An 18,657-nucleotide genomic window follows, 5' to 3' on the forward strand; every position below is an offset into this window, starting at 1 on the left:
ATTTCCTTTTCGTGTTCACTTCCAATGTTCTCTATAAAAAAGTTGCTTTGTGTAGATACAGAAAAGAGATCTGATGAACTCAAAGCCTCTTCAAATCAACCTTTAAGTGACTTCACGTGCCCAAGGGAAGAAGGGATCATAAAATAGTGACAAATTTGAAAACACAACACAGGCTACTTCTCCACTCCCTACGGAGTGTGCCCCAACACACCATTCTCTCATTCACTATTCACCAGTCACCCTTTGCTTAAGAATTTCTTCATCATCAGCTAGAGATGAATGAAAAATAACATTTTTCATAAAGACCATCTTTGTTCATTACAAAAAAAAAATTCAAGTCAACATAATTAAAATACCCAACACAGGTTATGCTTTCAAATTTACAAACAAATATACATTTCAGATCACCACAGCTTTTATAATTTAGGGATTTAACTAAATAGGATGATTGTGAAGACAGTCACAAATACTAGGCCACTAAATTACTTGCTTGCACCAATATAAATTACATTGAAATATTTTGCTTTGAACAACAATCAGAAAAAGGCTAGAGAGACTGTTCAGACCAGCAGGAGCCTACATGTACCTGAAAATGGGGAACTTTTATCAGCAGAGAACATACATAGACTAATTTTAAACGATACCTGAGTTCTGAAACAACAAACATAACAGCCTCTAGTCTAAGTGCACATTTAAAATCACATGTTCTACTAATTTACCATACCTTTCCTTCAACGAATTGCACATGTGGGACTTTAGTCGGGCTCCTGAGGTCCCTTCTGCCATCCCCATCCTGTACCATGGCGGTGCTGACAGCTCCGGGGCCATATGCTGAAACCTCCCCAGCAGGGCCAGGAAAATCCTTCATAAGACTTTCATCAACAACACCAACTGGAGCTAGTAAAGAAAGATCATTTGGAATACTTTAAGACACTGAAATGCTCAAAGTTTATGGAATTGCCCCCTCTTACACAGATGAACAGGCAGCATGTAGACATTAACAGGAACAGGAACATTGCTTGAGCTCTGAAAATTCCAACATATCAAATTCATTTTTAAATTTTTACCAAATTCTAAACATATTCTGAATTTTAACCCATGAAACTACACCAGGCTCTCCAGACTTTGGAAGGCTTGAGTCTGATCATGGAATTGGCCAGTAGGAGGAGCTCTAAGACCAGGTGAGACAGAGTTGGGCACTGTGTCAAAATCCCAAAGTGAGGAATATTTTAATTCTCTAAGGCCTCTTTGATCTTTCCTAAACTTATTTCTAAATCTATTTATTGCAACAAACAATTATCTAGAGATTGAAATGATTTGCTTCAAATGTTTTCAGAATTCTTCCATAAAGGAAGCATTAATTTGTGTATCATTCAAAATTATGACAAGACAGCAAAAGTCCATTTTACAAATTAACTTCTGTGCTTATTTTTAATAGTTTTCATTTTTCTAACCTCCCTCCTGAATGCCTCAATTTGACCTACAATAAATCCAATCCAACCCCCTGCCTCAGCAAACCTGGCCCTCGTGTGCTTTTCCTTCATTCTTCCTGCACATGAGCAGGGACATATATTGTGCTGAAATTTCTGCCATATGGCAGGTCAACCCAAGACGGCATCACATTTCAACAAATGCAAGTGAGTAGCAGCGACAAAGCCTCTACCCATCTGTAGCTTTTTCCCCAAACCCCACCCACTGAGGTTATTTCACCTGTATGAAAAGTGCTTGACTGACATGGTGAGGTTTGCATTGGTTCTATGCCCCAGAGAAGGGCAGTAAACATGAGGCCTTTAGGCTGCAAGCTCTCGGAGGGCAATGGGTGTGATCCACCATATTGAACTGGGGAGGCATCAAGCACCTGTAATCTGTGTATCACAAGAAATGTCTTGGCCCACACCCTTCATGTGCCCTGTCCAAACCTTGCACCTTCCCTAGCCTTGCCTTTTTCACCAGATACCACACTTCTACTTGTACCCAGTTACCCAAGCCACAAACCTTGAAGTCTCTGCCTTTATCCCTTACGACCATCAAGTCCAGCTGAATTTAAATGTGGCCAGTTCTCCCTCCTCCTATTTTACTAACCAGGTCACTTTTAAGACTTTGACAGCCCTTAAGGACTCACACTTTTGAAAGCCCACACCAAATCTTACATTAAGTATAATTATTTTCTTTTTTTTAACTTTTCAAAAGACTTCAGTAATTTTCCCTCAGAAAATATAGGTTATGAGTAGCTCTTTTAACTTATGATTTCTAAGCACCCATTACACACACTCAGAAATTGTTGCAAAATGGGAAACTGACCTAGAAATGGTTTTAGGTGTAATGATACAGAAATTTTAATGAATATGAAAGTTACATAATGAAACTGGAAAAATATTTTGCATGCTTTTAAAGACATTAATTTCAGGGTGCCTGGGCGGCTCAGTTGGTTAAGCATCCGACTCATGATTTCAACTCAGGTCATGATCTCATGGTTCATGGGATGAGCCCTGTGTCAGGCTCCTTGCTAACAGCATGGAGCCTTCTTGGGATTCTCTCTCTCTCCTGCTCTCTCTGCCCTTCCTGTGCTCGCATACGGTCTCTCTCAAAATAAATAAAAACATTAAAAAAATAAAAATTTATTAATTTCACTATGCAGGGGGGTGGGTTGTTTGTGTTGTTTTTTGCATTTTGAAGCAAAATAACTTTTTAGGTCTTAAACACTTGTAGAATCCTGAGGAGCCTGTAGGCCCCAGGCACTGAGCTTATGGTGCCAAATGACTAAATGGCCTACTATCACCCAAGACAAGATCACTAGTGCTCTCACCTGGAGTATTCCTAACCAGTCTGCCTCTTCCTCTCTTGTCCTATCAATCATTCTCAACACTGCACCAAATGAGTTTTTTAAAGAGGTAACATCATGTGGTGGGGGGCGGGGGTAGGGAGTAACACGGTGCACTTACATGCTTGCAGAACTGCACACACGTGTATGTAATGCACACACACATCCTTCAGTAGCACTAGAAGAAAAACCATATTCTTCTCCATGGCCTGCGAGGCCCTGCATGAACTGTTTGCCACCTATCTCTCCCCTCGTTTACTAAAGCTCCAACTAGCCTTCCTTCTGTTCCTGGACTGTATTAAGCTCTCCCTAATCTTATAACCTTCAGCCCTGATGCTCCTGCTACCCGGAATGCTTTACTGCTCTAACTCCTGGCTAGCTCCCCCTCATCCTTCACGTCTCAACCCAAATGGTTCTTCGCCAGATGGGCCTTCTTCTCCCATGACCCAATCCAAGGTAGTGTCCTGCTTATTATATTCCCCATTTTCAGGAAGTCGTTGTCTCCCTCACTCTCACATGCATCTTGGTTGTTCTCTTAAATGACTGACTTGCCTCCTTTTTGGCTTGATTTTCCAATCTCGGAACCACACTGTTCTAAAAAAGTTTTAGAGTTTTATTTCAATGCTTGACCTTAGACATCATGTTGATTTTTAGCTTGTATGTAATCACTGGACGATTTATTTCAATCTGTCAAAACTTCAAGTGAGAAATATTTATGTACCTAGTCTAGTCTAGCCTGACTTAAAAACTAAGTAGGAAAAAGAAAATACAACGCAGGTCAGCAACAGCAGATAAAAGGTGTACTGATGGGGAGTGGTGGCAAAAGAAAGCTCAGTACCAGGTTACGGCCTAGCTTTGCTTTGGGAGGGAAAAGGGGAGACCAAAAGCCCTAACCAAATAGTTCACTGGCTCGTCATGTATTGGCATGAAAAGCCTTCTATTTTTCACAATAACACAATAATCCTTTTGATCACTTGCCCATCTGATGAATGACAGTGTCCAAAACACAAAAGGAAAAATAATGGATCACTGTGCATGTTTGCTGCTCTTACTTGTACAAATCATTGTTTTCAGATACAGACCTACTATAACCCTCTGCACTAACTGCTCACACAAGATGGTGGGCTTCCTTGAGCACAGTTTATAGATCTCAAAACAGTGGTTCACTGCTCTTTCTTAACTCTAAAATTTGCAATGTAAGAGTTATAAAGTCTCACAGTTTAAAACAAAGGCTGAAACAGACAGTATTCCAGAAAGGGGAAGGACTTCTCTCAGGGCATTAACCAACACTGATTATAGGTTATTCAGCACTTATACAAATTCTCTGTGGCAAGGGGCAAGGCTTGTGAAATACTTCCACAAGCAGGAACATTTGTCACATTTACTTGAAAAAAAGTGTTCAGTTGTTGACGACCTAAAAGATACACAGACAGCTATCACACATCAAAATCTCAATAAATTTAAATCACTACATTTGGAAATACAGATAGTTATTTGAACCACAGTTTATGACCCCCTTGCCTATTTGTAGTCTTGAAACTATATGGGAGATTCTCCAGAATCAAGATTGAATAACTACATAGACAAATGCCCACCAACAAATCCTTGGAAGTATCTCTGTATGTCTGCCTGGATCTGTTCTCCAAGTTTATTCTGGGAAAAGTAGATCAAGGCCAAGGGGTGTCAATCCATTTAGGAGAGAGCATTTTTAGAATCAGACCTATAAATTCTGAGAATGGATGGCTGCCAGAGAGAAGTGGGTCAGAGGATGGGGAAAAAAGGGTGAAGGGGAGTGGGAGACACAGACAGGATTCCGGTTATAGAATGAGTAAGTTATGGTGATAAAAGGTACAGAATACAAAATACAGTCAATGATACTGTAATAGCTTTCTATAGTGACAGATAGTAGCTACATTTGTGAGGAATCGCTATATTGTATATCTGAAATGTATATCTGAAATTGATGTGACATTGCTAGATCAACTAGATTAAAAAAAAACTTAGCAAGTATACATATGAAAAAGCATTTTTATCTATTAGCAGATCTGTTTCAGCTACTTAAAATAAAAGTTGCTCTAGTTCATATGTCAGAAAAATGTAATAAGCAAGAAAGGTTTTCTATGATCAACAGCAGTAAAACACATTTCTTTTTAATGTTTATTTATTTTTGAGAGAGAGAGAGAGAGAGAGAGAGAGTTGGGTAGGGGTAGAGAGAGAGGGAGACACAGAATCTGAAGCAGGTTCCAGGCTCCGAGCTGTCAACACAGGGCCTGACATGGGGCTCGAACTCACAAACTGCCAGATCATGACCTGAGCCGAAGTTGGACGCTTAACCGACTGAGCCACCCAGGCGCCCCAGTAATAAAACAAAATTTTAAATTTACTATTACTATTTTTACATAGGTTTTGAGATTAATCAACCAAAAAATGTTGGAAAACTACTTTCTGGGAGAAAGTCACCCACACCAATTGGTTTCTTCTAGGCAGAAAGTAAAATGAAGTTCTTTATAAAACATTCATCCTAACATAAAAGGGGCACCTGGGTGGCTCAGTCAGTTGAGCGTCCATCTCTTGATTTCAGCTTGGGTCTTGATCTCACAGTTCGTGGGTTCAGGCCCTGCATCGGGCCCGTGCTGGCAGCACGGCGCCTGCTTGGGACTCTCTCTGTCTCTGTCAGCTCTTTTATAGAAAACCGACTATTTACCCAAAATTAGGTTAATAAAATACATATATGAAGGGAAGGAATGTCAATTTATTTCCATACATAAAATATATAAAACTGCAAACCTGTAGCTAATAAGAATTCTAACAAAAAATATACAAATTTATACATAACCTCCCCCCACTTCGCTGAAAGAACTAACGATTATACTGTATTTCCTTTCTTTTTTGTTAAAACACTACATTTAAATTAATCCTTGGAAGTGGTGGTTGCTTTCTCATATGCTAAGAAGTTTGGTAAGCTTTAGTAAGAGTTTTTAACTCATAAAATTAGAATATTTTAAAGTTTCTTTAAATAAGGTTCTTATGTTACCATACCAAACCTCTTCGAATTCCACTTTCGCCGTTAATTAACAAGTTCAAGAAATTAAGACACATAAAACACATCATAATTAAGTCAGATCAGTAACCATGCATTTGTCCAACATCTTACCCATGATGATTCTTAATATTTGTGTGCACTGACAGTACAAAGAAAATTAGGTTCAGAATGACAGCTTGAAAACACTATAAAACTCTTCTTGTGAATATAAGAAATATTATTTTATTTACTCAGAGAAAATAGCTATCCTTCTAGGACATTTCTGAGGACCTCATTAACTAGATCAACACTTTCTGATCCCACTGGATCAGAGAAAGATTAACAGAATACAAACCATTACAAATGTGTTTACCTCCATCTAGACTCCTGGAGACCCGTTTGCTAGAGGTACGCTCAAAGTGTGGCGCTGGCCTGTCAATGAGGGTGCTTGCCTGGCGGGTCTGGGCTTGGGTACGGCCGCTGTAGCGGAATTTGGACCCCAGGGTCAGAAACTTGGCCTTTGGTGGCTGCTCTGGAGACACAAGCCTGTAGGGGGAAACAAAAGAAACAAAAAGGAGACTTTATGAATTTTCTTTTTTAAAAAGATGACAGAAGTTTACATTTTATCTCATTTTACTAAGATTCCTCAATCTACACAACAAAAGGCTGCCTAAACTTTCTAATGAAAAAGAACATCATTTATAAACCCTCCTACATACAGAGCTTTAGGACAGTGATTAAGATGACTAAATCCACATTCGTGTATTCATGAATAATGTACTTTCCTCAACCTGAGCAAAAGAGCAGCTGTTCTCAGTGTATATCAAAGGATATTTATTTGTATTAGCTTAAATCATTTATATAAACACATGTCTGAATTCTTTCTCCGAGCTATAAGTGCCAAGAGGCGATCCATTACCATTAGTAATTCTCAATATTTATGTCTATTTCCCATGGGAAAGAACATCCAACTCAGGAATCCATTCCATCAAGTGATGCTTTCCCATGAAGAACATCACACACAGTAGATCTGTAGAAATGACTTATATCCTTTCTTACCAGCACAATTTCACTGTTTAAACCCTGGGTTTGTAACAAATGAAGTCAAATTTTCTTGATGTCAAATACTCCCAGACTTATGCAAAAGTACGTTTTTAGTAAATAAGTCAGTCTTGTCTGGCAGACAACTGGAATGGTCTCACTTTCATGGTTTAATCAAGAGTTGGCAAAATGTCTTAAAAAAATAATCTTAGCACTCATACCATTTATTAAATGAGAAGACTTTAGTTGATAATTCCAGAATATGAACTCCATAAAATTTTTCCTTTCATTCTCCGAAGAGTGATTTCTTAAATTTTTAAGATTTTTAAATATTTAAAAATACATTTCAAGTATTTTTAGAACTTCTACGCAAAAAAAAAATTTTTTTAAGACATCATCTTCTGCTTAAAAGCAACAAAGAGAGATTCAAGCAAGGTAAAGCTACTTGTAATAACACAAGAGGCGATTCTCCATCAACACGGGATTCTCACTGACATTAACCCAGAAAAACTATATCTCAGAATTAAATTGAGAAGAGAAGAGCCAGGACACTCTGGCTGTCGTGGTGTTAATCTATTCATATAAGGTAGCAAATGAGTTTCTTAAAAACTTCCACCTTTGGCCAATAGATTTTCAAAGGAGACACCAATGCTGCTGCTAAGAATACACTCTGATGAGGGCCAGTGCCTCAACCTGTACTTTGGGAAAAGCTGTATATTCATAAATCAGAATTCTGAAATACTAGAAATGTAGACCAGAATTCTTATTTGTGCTCTCTATTCTTTTTCTCTAACAGCTGAGGAATTAAATATCTCAGCATCCTGATCAAGAATCATAGAAGCAGGTGAGAAATGTGGTCACTTGCGATGTGCTATCTCCCGATGAGCTATGACAGGGTTTCCCTACCTAGCAATCCAGTTAAATAGGGATCGAAGAACACTCTGTAAGAAAGCAATGATCTATAGAAAAAAAGGGTCACTGGCAAGCTCATCACCACAGTAAGAAATATTCATCCTTGAAAAACAAGATGGCTAAATCACCTCTTTATCATTTATTCACTAAGTACACTCTATAGTTAATGGAAGAGCAACCAGAGGAAAAAAGCAGTATTTCTAAAGAATACTTCAAAGGGGAAATATGCATTGGTGACCCAAAAGAAACTACCCACCTCACCCCAATTTTTAAACGAAAGACAACAAGTATTGGCAAGGATGTGGAGAAACTGGGACCTTTGCACATTGTTGGTGGGAATGCAAAATGGTGCAGAAGTTATGAAACGTGAGATGGAAGTTCCTCAAAATTCTAAAAATAGAATTACCACATGACCCAACTAATCCTGCTTCTGGGTATTTATCAAAAATAACCTCAAATCAGGATTTTGAAGAGAAATTAGTAGTATTCCCATGTTCATTTCAGCACTACTCACAATAGCAAAGATGTGGTAAAAACCTAAATATCCAGTGGCAGGTGAATGGGTAAGGAAAATGTGGTATCTACATAGAGCGGAATGCTATTCAGCCTTACGAAAGAAAAAAAAAAAAAAAAAAAAAGGAAATTCTGCACACAATACACAACAACATGGATGGGCCTTGAGGACGTTATGCATAAGTGAAAAGGCCAGATACAGAAAGACAAGGACTGCATGATTCCACTTCCACCAGGTACCCAGAACAGCCAAATTCATAGATTCAGACTGGACTGGTGGCTACTGGGGGCTGCAAGGAGAGCAAAATGGGGGTTACCAGTCACTGGGCATGAAGTTTCAGTGAAGATGAAAAAGCTCTAGAGATCTGCACAGCACTGTGCCCACAGTCAATAATCCATCGTACACGTGAAGGTGAAAAGGATAGGTCTCATGTGAAGTTATCTTACCCAATGAAGTAGATTAAAAAAAAAAAAAAAAAAAAAAAGACAGGAGATAAAGAGAAGAGTGAGGCTGGAGGCATCTGGCACCCATCTGTAGGCTCACCTCAGTGAATGGCATCTCTCAACCAAAGGCCACATCTTCCTAGAATGAGGAGCCTCACACAGGGATTTACTGGGATCTCCCATTTCCAGTTCCAGTCACAGCTCCCCACCCCCAGCAGAGGTGACACCCCTTTAGGCCCAGTGGTACTTATCAAACACTGTTAAACCCTTCTCAAATTAAAAAAAAAAAATTGAAACTAGAAACAGGATACCTGCTTGTGTGAATTATGAAAAATCGTACAGGATACATAAAGAGATAGATCTTTTTAAAGATTTCATTTTCCTCTCCTATAAAATTAACTGAACTCACTAAGAAAGAAGATCAAGAGACTTCAGTCTTCAGAAAACAATTTTAAAGAAAATTAAGAAAACTTCCATCAGTGTTTTCTGACTTTCTGGGTATTAGTTTATTTTATATAACTTCACACAGGATCTGTGCTAGATCCCATATAGAGCAGATGCTCAATAAATACAGACCAGATCAAAAGACAGAATCCCACTGTCACCATTTCCTAGAGGGCACCTGAATTTAAGTAGCCAGAAAATCCAAAGACATGTCTATCCATTTTTCAGAATTCTCTTTCTTAGTATTACACAGTCACAGCATTTAAGAACAGCTTTTGAATTCTCTTATGCCAGGATATTGGAGGAGGGAAGTTGGGCTATAAGTTCTAGAACTTCTGGCACACTGAGAGAACTACTGATGAATATTTCAGTCTTAGTTTCATAAACATAAAACAATCCCACTGCTACAAAAAATGCTTTGTAAAATGACATTGTTTTATTTTTTCCCCAGTTACGAAAGTGGGCTCTCATTTATATACACTAGGGGCGGCGGGGGGGTGGGGGGTTGCTGGGTGGCTCAGTCAGTTAAACATCTAACTTTGGCTCAGGTCATAATTTTGCGGTTCGTCAGTTCAAGCCCCTTGTCAGTGTGCTGACAGCTCGGAGCCTAGAGCTGCTTTGGATTCTGTGTCTCCCTCTCTCTCTGCCCCCCCCCCCCCCGTGTCTCTCTCTCTGTCTCTCTCTCGCTTTCTCTCAAAAATAAACATTAATTTTTTTTTATATAGACTGGGATATGTTACCAGCTAAATATCTAAGTCCAGGTGAGAAGAATTCTATACAAATTTCTTTCTTTGGTCTAATTTGTTTTTCTTTAAGGTAATAATAGATGATTGGTTCCCATTTAAATGCATATCAGAATAATTATCCACTTAACGAATTTTGTAAAAAAATACTTAAAGAAATAATTCAAGAAATACAAGGCAAATATTTTAAAAACAGATATGTGTACCAATGTAAAATTAGGAAAGTCATTAACTAAAGTATTATTTTATTTATTTCAACTTGAGATAAAACACTTCCCTGCCCAAGTGGCACCGGTGACCAAATACACAAAGTATTAGCTTACAGATTAATTTTCTGATAACAAAGAAATCCTTAAGTAATGAAGCTGCAATTAAATAGAAACAAATATCAAGACAAAAATGGACTGAACATAGACATTTATTAGCTTTTTCTAAAAGAACATTTTTGGTGACTTAAGTCAACGGCAATGCAAATAAATTTTCTACGGAAACGTAGGCCAAGCAACGAAATATTTCAAGATCGCTTAACAATTATTTCCTTTTGATATTACTTTTATTTACTACCTCAGACCCCACCTTTGTAAAAATAACATCAAAAGGGAAGGGAAAACAAGATACAAACAGAGAGGGCAGCATACCATAAGAGACTCTTAAATACAAAGAACAGACTGTGGGTTACGGGAGGGGCGGTGGGTGGGGGGATGGGCTAAATGGGTGACAGGTATCAAGGAGGGCACTTGTTGGGATGAGCACTGGGCGTCATATGTTAACTAACTTGAAGTCAAATAAACCACTATAAGACATCATTTCGCTTTTGGGAATTTAAAAGCTATAAGCAAGGAACTAATTATCCTATAGCTTTAAAGGTCCTGAGCAAGACGACCTAATGACACATCACAAAAGAAATTAACTTTCACATACTTTACTGCTCAAGAAGCATGGTAACAATTTTATAAAAAATCCTCCCATTACAAGTCAGGTATTATTGGTTTTTCACCCATGAAAAATAAAGGAAATTTTAAGACAAACCCACACACATCACTTAGTGAAGTCAATCATACCGTTAATAACAAAGCTCTCTATGAAGCGGCTGATGACACTAATTCACTTGGAATTAGTCTGGATCTACAATGCCAAGTTTAAATGAGAGTTTAATGCCAAGCTGCAAGAACCTCGTGTTAATCCTGTTTACACGCCGCCACCACCACCACTACCACCACAAAGCACTGAGGGAAAAAAACAAAAACAAAAACAAAAACAAAACAAAAAAAAGAGAAGGAAACATGTCCACTGTAAACACAACCAGGAAGTACAGCAGAGTGGGAACACTTATGGGCACTGAGAGCCACAGGGCTGAGCTCGGACTTCCATCTCCACCCGTGACTGTCTACAGGGACACAGTCATGTTTCTTAACTTCTGTTTCTCAGCTTTTCTGAGTGTAAAGTGAAGATTACAACAATGTACATATTAAAAGAATTAATCTATGTAAAGCACTTAGAACGGAGACAGGCTCTATCAAACACTCAAGGAGGAATAGCGACTTTTTATCACGTTCTTGTGCTACTAACATTAGTCTGGCTGAGTGGCTATCAATCAATAGAAAGATCTGGTTTTTTTAATGGCTTCAAGCTGAAGCCAGTTTAGTTTTCTAAAGAAATCATTTGCATCTTTTGTGATAAACTTAAACAGAACAAAATCCAGATTTGATTCGAGGCACTCTATAGGCAAATTATGATTTGCCCTGTTTTAGATACATTGCTTCCTATCATGTGTAAGCAAAGTTACATAAATTTAAAGATATAAAAATGCTTTTGTCAACCATTATCTCCAAAGTCTCCAGGTGCAAACTGGTCTACTTTTAAACCAGAGTCGTGGTATGTTAGCAAAAATGGAGGGAGGGACCTGAGGCGTCACACGGCTAACAGACACCTCAGAAACGCCTGCTGCAAGGATACCAGAGAGGGGGGTGCCTGGATGGCTCAAGTGGGTTAAGTATCTGACTTTGAACCATGATCTCACAGTTCATGAGTTCGAGCCCCATGTTGGGCTCTCCACTGTCAGCCCAGAACCTGCTTCGGATCCTCTGTCCGCCCCCTTCTCGGCCCCTCCCTTGGGTACTCTCTCTCTAAAAAACAAACAAACATTTAACAAAATTAAAAATAAATAAAAAAGAAGAATACCAGAGGAAGGACCAGCATAGAGGTGACCAGTGTGGGCTCTGGAATCACAGAGCCAGGTCCCCAGCTCTGTGCAGGTGCTTGGCCCCATGCTCCTTACTGGGCACCCAGCTCTGAGCCACTTTCTCCCTGGGGGTGAGGAATAAATGACACGGTACAATGTAAAGCAAGTGGTTCTGTGTCTGACAACAATATTTGCTCAATGAACGCAGCACGTGTCGTTTCTGAGACAATTACTGTTTCCATTATCATTACCTGACAGGGAAGCCTGCTATGTGTCCTGCCTTGACTGTGTCATTTAGCTCATTAATGTCATCTACTAGTTTTATTTGAGGCAGACTCTGGTTGTCTGGAGTAGAAATGTGCCATGGCTACCAGGAGGAATTATAAGCTTTTCAAAGATTTATGTGACCAGTGTATCTGTGTCAGATGGATTCAAGTATATTTTAGGAGTTACACGTCTCTAAAACGAGTCTGTTTGACAACATATCTGTTGTCAAGACTGCTCTATTTAACCGGAAAGAGTCACTTGTACCACCTAATAATTCACCTTAAAAACAGCACACTGTGGTACCAAACCAAGAATAAGGATGATAATGATGGGGATGATGATGATAAACGTTATTACATACCGGAAGTAGTTCTACATGTGTTCCATGTGTGTTTTCTCACGGGCTTTTCAAAGCAACCCTATAAGGTAGGGACTATTATTACCATCACACAGATGATGAAAGGGAGACTCAGAAAGGTGGTAACTTACCCACAGTCACACACCCAGTATGTGGTAGCAAAGCAAGAGCCCAAAGCAAAAACTGTAAAGATGAAGGGTCTAGACACATAGCTCTATAGACTGCAGGAACAGGACGGAGGAAATGGGGAAAAAATGATCAACAAAGTGCTCCTTGCTAAGAAGAGTAACATAGAGGGGCGCCTAGGTGACTCAGTCAGTTAAGTGTCAGACTTCGGCTCAGGTCATGATCTCATGGTTCGTGAGTTTGAGCCCCGTGTCAGGCTCTCTGCTGTCAGTGCAGAGCCTTCATCAGATCCTCTGTTCGCCCCTCTATGTTCCTTCCCTGCTTATGCACTCTCAAAAATAAACATTAAAAAAAAAAAGGAACAAGAAGAGTAATGTAGAAATATGCCCTTGAAGAAGTACAAAGGAGGTGGGACCCAAGCTAAAGACAGTTAGGGGGTCGAAGGAGATCTGGTTTTCTCACTTGTCCGTTTGTGTTGGTTTTTAAAGGAACACGATATGGACACGTTTGCCGGCCAAAGAGGGAGTCAAAGGCATTCGTACCTTTGACATACATAACATACAAAGCACGATTCTATGTGAGGAATCAAATGAAGGATCAAGACTTCCATAGGGAATGACTATTTTTTCCCTTGAGACAGAACAGGAAGGGAAGAATGAACAAGAAGAAGAGCGGAATGCTACATAATCTGGGGCTAAAGAGTTTTGAAAAACGGTACAGCAAACTGAGAATGCTCATGACTACAGCTTCTACAATCAGTGCCCCACCCAGCAGAGGGCATCTGAGCAGAGAGGCCGGGGTTCCCAGGGGCTCCAGAAGACCAGGAATATTTTAACAGGAAAGGAGGTAAAAGCACTGCCTGGTAGCTCTGAGGGTCCAGCTGACACAAGAAATAATCTATCTGTAAAGGCACTAATCTGGAGTTGTGCAATTTTCCCTTACAAAAAGCGAGTGCGTCCATCGGGACAGCTGTGCTGTTTAAGGCAGAGCTCTACAGCACTGATATAGAAGTGGGGAGGTCGAGACACAGAGACCAGCAGGCTGATGGGCACAAAAGGCAAGTGGTTAGAACCTCCCGACAAAGTAGCAAAGGGACAGACCCCAGGGTTTTGGCTGGCTGGGGAAAGAAATTAAACAGGAGAGAGCTGGTAAGAACAACAAAATGAAGCTAATGGTGAACAATGCTGGCAAGAGAATGGCAGCTGGGTTTGAAGAATGCGCTTCTAGAAGGGAAGGCATTTGTAGTCAGAAAGTGGAGTCCGGGACCACTGTAGAAGCAGACCAGCTGTGAGTGACCACGAGGCACAGCCAAGGAGATCTGGCACCGAGGAGAAGCAAAGAATCATAAAATAGGGTGTTGCCGCATCTGCCCCTGTATCCACAACCACCACTTAATACGTACAGGGTACCAATAGCTGTTCTCATTAAGTCTAAGCTGTATCATTAAAATTACCTGTAGAAAGTATGATGTTCCACGCACACTTTCCATAGCCTTTTTGCTGCCCGATGGTTTGGCAGTTTGAATCCGATGGTGCTCTCAAATTGTTCGAGCTAGAATAAATCAATAAGGTAAATCAGTAAGATAAAGGAGTTGATTAGAAGCTACTGAAATCATGAATTCAGATGTTTCCGTGAGGGGTAATTCTTCTTGAAGAAAGGAGATACTAGTATGTATATCCAGTATGATTATACAAAATGGATTTTTCATAGAACTCAATACTAGTTTCTGTGAAAACCAAGTGCAACTTCTGACTTTAATCAATGTCCACAACTCACCCTACCACCTTATCACTTAGTTGATTCAACAACAACAAAACGGGCCCCCACTATGTAGCAGGCACTTACAACTTTCTCTTTTCTGTTAAAGGTGTGGCTCTTACTTTTTTAGCAACATGGATATACATGCAGGTTGATTATTAAGAACTCTGACCTTTTTTGCCATGAAAAAATAAGGAATAGTGCATTTTATTAAAATTCACTGGGGAAAAAATGAAGTCAGCTGACAGCCATAAAGAAGAACACTGACCGAAGCTGTTTAGATATGCCCAGGCCTACATGACACTGCTTACCTCTGCTGGCCTAACTTTAATGTAGAAGTTACTGCGCTTATAGGAAATTTTCAAGATTTTCGGCCAAGCAAAACGATTGATTCTCAGTCTGTCTTTGTAAATGAGAAGCCCGTTAGCGCACACACCCAGCTTGATGTCCACGCCTTCCGAGTCCTGCCAAGTAGAAGCCATTTGACCGTGGTTAGAGCTGTCCAAGTTTCACGGGTCAGGAAGCTCATCATCTCCCCCCACCCCCTTAAACCATGACCCGGAACGCCAATTTAACAGGTTGGTATTTAAATATCAGTGACAGTACATGAGTTAATAGAAACAGCAGGGCACGCAACACATCTTCAATCTCTTATCTCCTAGGATCAAAATTCGATTTGTCAAAGAGTTATAGCCACCTGACTACAGGACACAATATTCTCCAAAAAGCATAATTTCTGTGTTCCCAAGCTTGCCTGCAAGAGCTGCTGGGGAAAGAGGGAAAGAGAGCTCAATTTAGACATCCTGAAGAGACAGGGTTTTCCTGGAGGCTATCCCAGTCCTTGGGGACACCCTGTCAGCCCACCTTAAGGTGCATTCAGACATTTTACTTTAGGCAAATTTATTTCAGATGGGCTATGCTAACTAATGGCTGTTAAAATTACGCCTCTATTTGGCAAAACACCAATCCCTCACAGAAAATTTCTCTTTGAATCTCTGAATTTCCGAGTAATTTTTCAATAACTCAGAGTGCTGACATCCAGTCCCCGTTATAGCATTCCCATGGCTGGCATTTCAATGGACTGCAAACTAGTCTTGAATTTACTCAAACTGTTTTCCCTCACCAGCATTTTAACTTGGAATAGATGACAATTTACAATAATCACAAGCCTAAAGGATTTTTAAAAACCAAATAAATTTACAGATAAAAGTGACATAGTGTCTCCTCACATTTCAAGTAATATTGAGGACCCAATACTCAAAATACACAGATCACTGACTTTCAAGGGAAGAACTGGATCGCATTCAAGACATATAAAAGTGAAAACATTATTCAGAGACATTCATATTTTCAGAAATCACTTATGATATGGAACAAATTCTCACCAAACCTGCTGAAACAAACACCATATTTAATCTAAGTCTCAATTCAACGAGAATGCAACATTTCAACTACCTTTTTACTGAATCATCTAGAAAAAGTCATATTACTTTTTTAAAAATAGAAGTATAGTATCAAGTCACTGATGCCAATTGCTTTCTCTGCTGCCACACTTGAATAATTCATACGTACAGGTAAAATGACATTAGACAATCCCAGCAGGTTTAAAAAATTTAATCTATAGGGTGCTTTATTCACCCAAATCTGGCAGCCCCAATTCTCTCTAGGAACAGAGAAAAAAAGCTGGGATGAATCCGGCACAGGTGCCCAAGCAACTTGGCACCAGACAGAAATGTTGTTTTCCAGAAACATCACTGGCCATGGCCACAGGAGCAAGCCGGAAGGCTGCCCAAGACAGTATGTTCTCACCACAAGTAAGGAGGCAACACAGATTTGAAACACTGAACAAAGTCATCTCTAGTCTGAAGCAATCTTTAGGCAGGACACTGGAGCTATTTTATCGGATTTAAGAATAAACACAATCTGGAACCAAGTAAATCGGTTCATTTTCAGTTGTTGCACACATTGCTTCAGAATTCTCAGTATCTGTGTGAATACAAATTACAGATGAAGAGTAACAAGTGAAAGAGAAAAAGCATGCCTTGGTCCTCCATATTTGACTTCCGCCATTCAGCAACTAAGTCAGAAAAATAAACTAATAAAAAAGGAGCACCTTCTGTCCCTTATTCACTCCCCCTGAGGAAGCTGCCACATATGGGTGGCAATAGGGATCCCATGCCCTCGGACTTCTAAATGGGTTCAGTCTTGGGAAGCTCTTGCAGAAGATGAGAGAGAGAAGAGAATAGGGAAGGGAGGTCAGCGAGGTGTCCCTGTGACAATTGTGGCTCCCTTGAAGACAGTGTTCTCCACACACAGATCTCCTCCTTCTGGGTTCTGGCAACCACTCTCTGCCTTCACCCCTTCAGACCCAGAGGAGTTGGGAGAGCGGCTGGTAAGAGCTCAGAGCTATCACACTAATCTTGGGGTTCCCCTGTACCTGCGAGTCAAGAGTACTTCCATTCAATGCTCTTCAACTTGTCCTAATAGCAGTGTGCCATGAAAAGCTCTTAGTAAAAAATTTTTAAAGACGTACTTAAATATGATCAAGACAATCAAAGATGAAACTTTGATGAAAAGTTCTTTTAAATTGCTACAGACTTTCTTTGCAACAACCGACAAACATCTTCCTTATCAAATATCATCGGAGTGTATCAGATGACAAACAGGATGAAGAGATGAATGTTACTCTGAATTTTTTTCAAAAAGCAATCTGCTTCTAATCACACACCAGGAACAGAAACTACGCTTAAACAGACCCACAACTTTTTTACTTTTCTAAGGTACAATTTTGAAAACGAGAACTGTGAAACCTTGTAGTACTGCCATCTAAGAATTGGTTTCTAACTAGCGATCAACATGTAGATTTACATGTGGCCAGAGTAACAGGGTTTAGAAGAGCAGAGACCTGAGGTCTCTTTGGTCCCAAACCCATTCTTCTCCTGCCTCCCCGGTTTGGATTTCTCGCCCGAGCCAGCCTGTCTCCATCACAGAGAAACAAGCTGAAAAACACGCAAGTGGTAGGAAGTCCCATTTCACCTCCTAGAATTTACCAGAAGAAACGAGGCAGATATGGGAATGCTTAACAACACGTGGCTTAGGCAAATCATTCTCTGCACCGTTTTATGCAGTTGTAAATAAAAACAGTCAAGTCTTAAATCTTAAAAAAGCACATGGAAGGACCTGTAAGAATTAAAAGTGTATAGCACCCAGCAGTTAAAAATGATGTCAGAGACTATTTACTGACGTGGAAAAATCTTTTATCAGAGCAAGCAACAAAACAAACAACAAAAAATTCCTCACAAACTGATACCTATAGTGTGATCCTACTGAAAAAAATGCACGAGTTCTAGTGCTCAGAGATGTTTTTTTTAAAGAAAACAAGAAAACGTATCAAAAAAGCAACAGTGCCTATTTCCAAATAAAGAGAGTTCAGTGGTTTTTGTTTTTTCCTTCTGTTTGCTTCTATTTTCTATGATGTATATGTAGGTCTTTTGTAACCAGGAAAAACAGTCGAATAAAGGAAGCCACGGAGGAAAAAAAGAGAGCGGTGCAAACATGAAGTACTATGCAAGTACGAAGCAGGAATGATTCACCCAAGGCCGAGGGAGGGAAGAGATCTTTGGATGGTGGGGCTTTCCAAGAGATTTCTCTAATCATAAAATCTGAGGTTCCTAGGCCCAATCCATCTAGGGAACCATTGGTTCCCTCCGCATGTGGACCCTGGACACACTTTTCAAAACCACACCCATCTTTCACCTTACCTCTTATTCTCCTCCTTGACTCTCCTCACTGTGTGATCACCCGAAGTAGTGTCAGGAAGCACATGATGTTTATTAGTGGCATCTTTCCAACCCAAACCCTCTCTCCTATCCCCTAGTCCATCATTCTGCCCTCTTCCCACCTCTCCAATTAGGCTGCGGGGGTTGCATCCCCTGGGGCCTGGGCCAGTCTCTTTAGTCTTGCGAGTGGTACAAAACAGGCCCGCAGAGAGGAGCCCGACCCTCAGGCTCCTTCATTAGCCAGAGG

General features: G+C 40.0%; 1 protein-coding gene across 50 annotated transcripts in view; it reads right to left on the bottom strand.

Moving 5' to 3' along the window:
• EPB41L2 (erythrocyte membrane protein band 4.1 like 2) overlaps window positions 1-18,657 on the bottom strand; it is a 220,208-nt gene that overhangs the window by 42,132 nt on the left and 159,419 nt on the right. For all 50 annotated transcript variants that reach the window (XM_045499616.1, XM_045499612.1, XM_045499603.1 and 47 more), the window contains 4 exons: window positions 14,943-15,095; window positions 14,327-14,424; window positions 6,217-6,389; window positions 725-897 (listed from right to left, as the gene is read on the bottom strand). In XM_045499616.1, the coding sequence (XP_045355572.1) occupies window positions 725-897; window positions 6,217-6,389; window positions 14,327-14,424; window positions 14,943-15,095 (597 nt within the window). The remainder of the gene's footprint in view (window positions 1-724; window positions 898-6,216; window positions 6,390-14,326; window positions 14,425-14,942; window positions 15,096-18,657) is intronic.

The sequence above is a fragment of the Leopardus geoffroyi genome, chromosome B2, assembly GCF_018350155.1.
Source record: "Leopardus geoffroyi isolate Oge1 chromosome B2, O.geoffroyi_Oge1_pat1.0, whole genome shotgun sequence".
NCBI lineage: Eukaryota > Metazoa > Chordata > Mammalia > Carnivora > Felidae > Leopardus > Leopardus geoffroyi.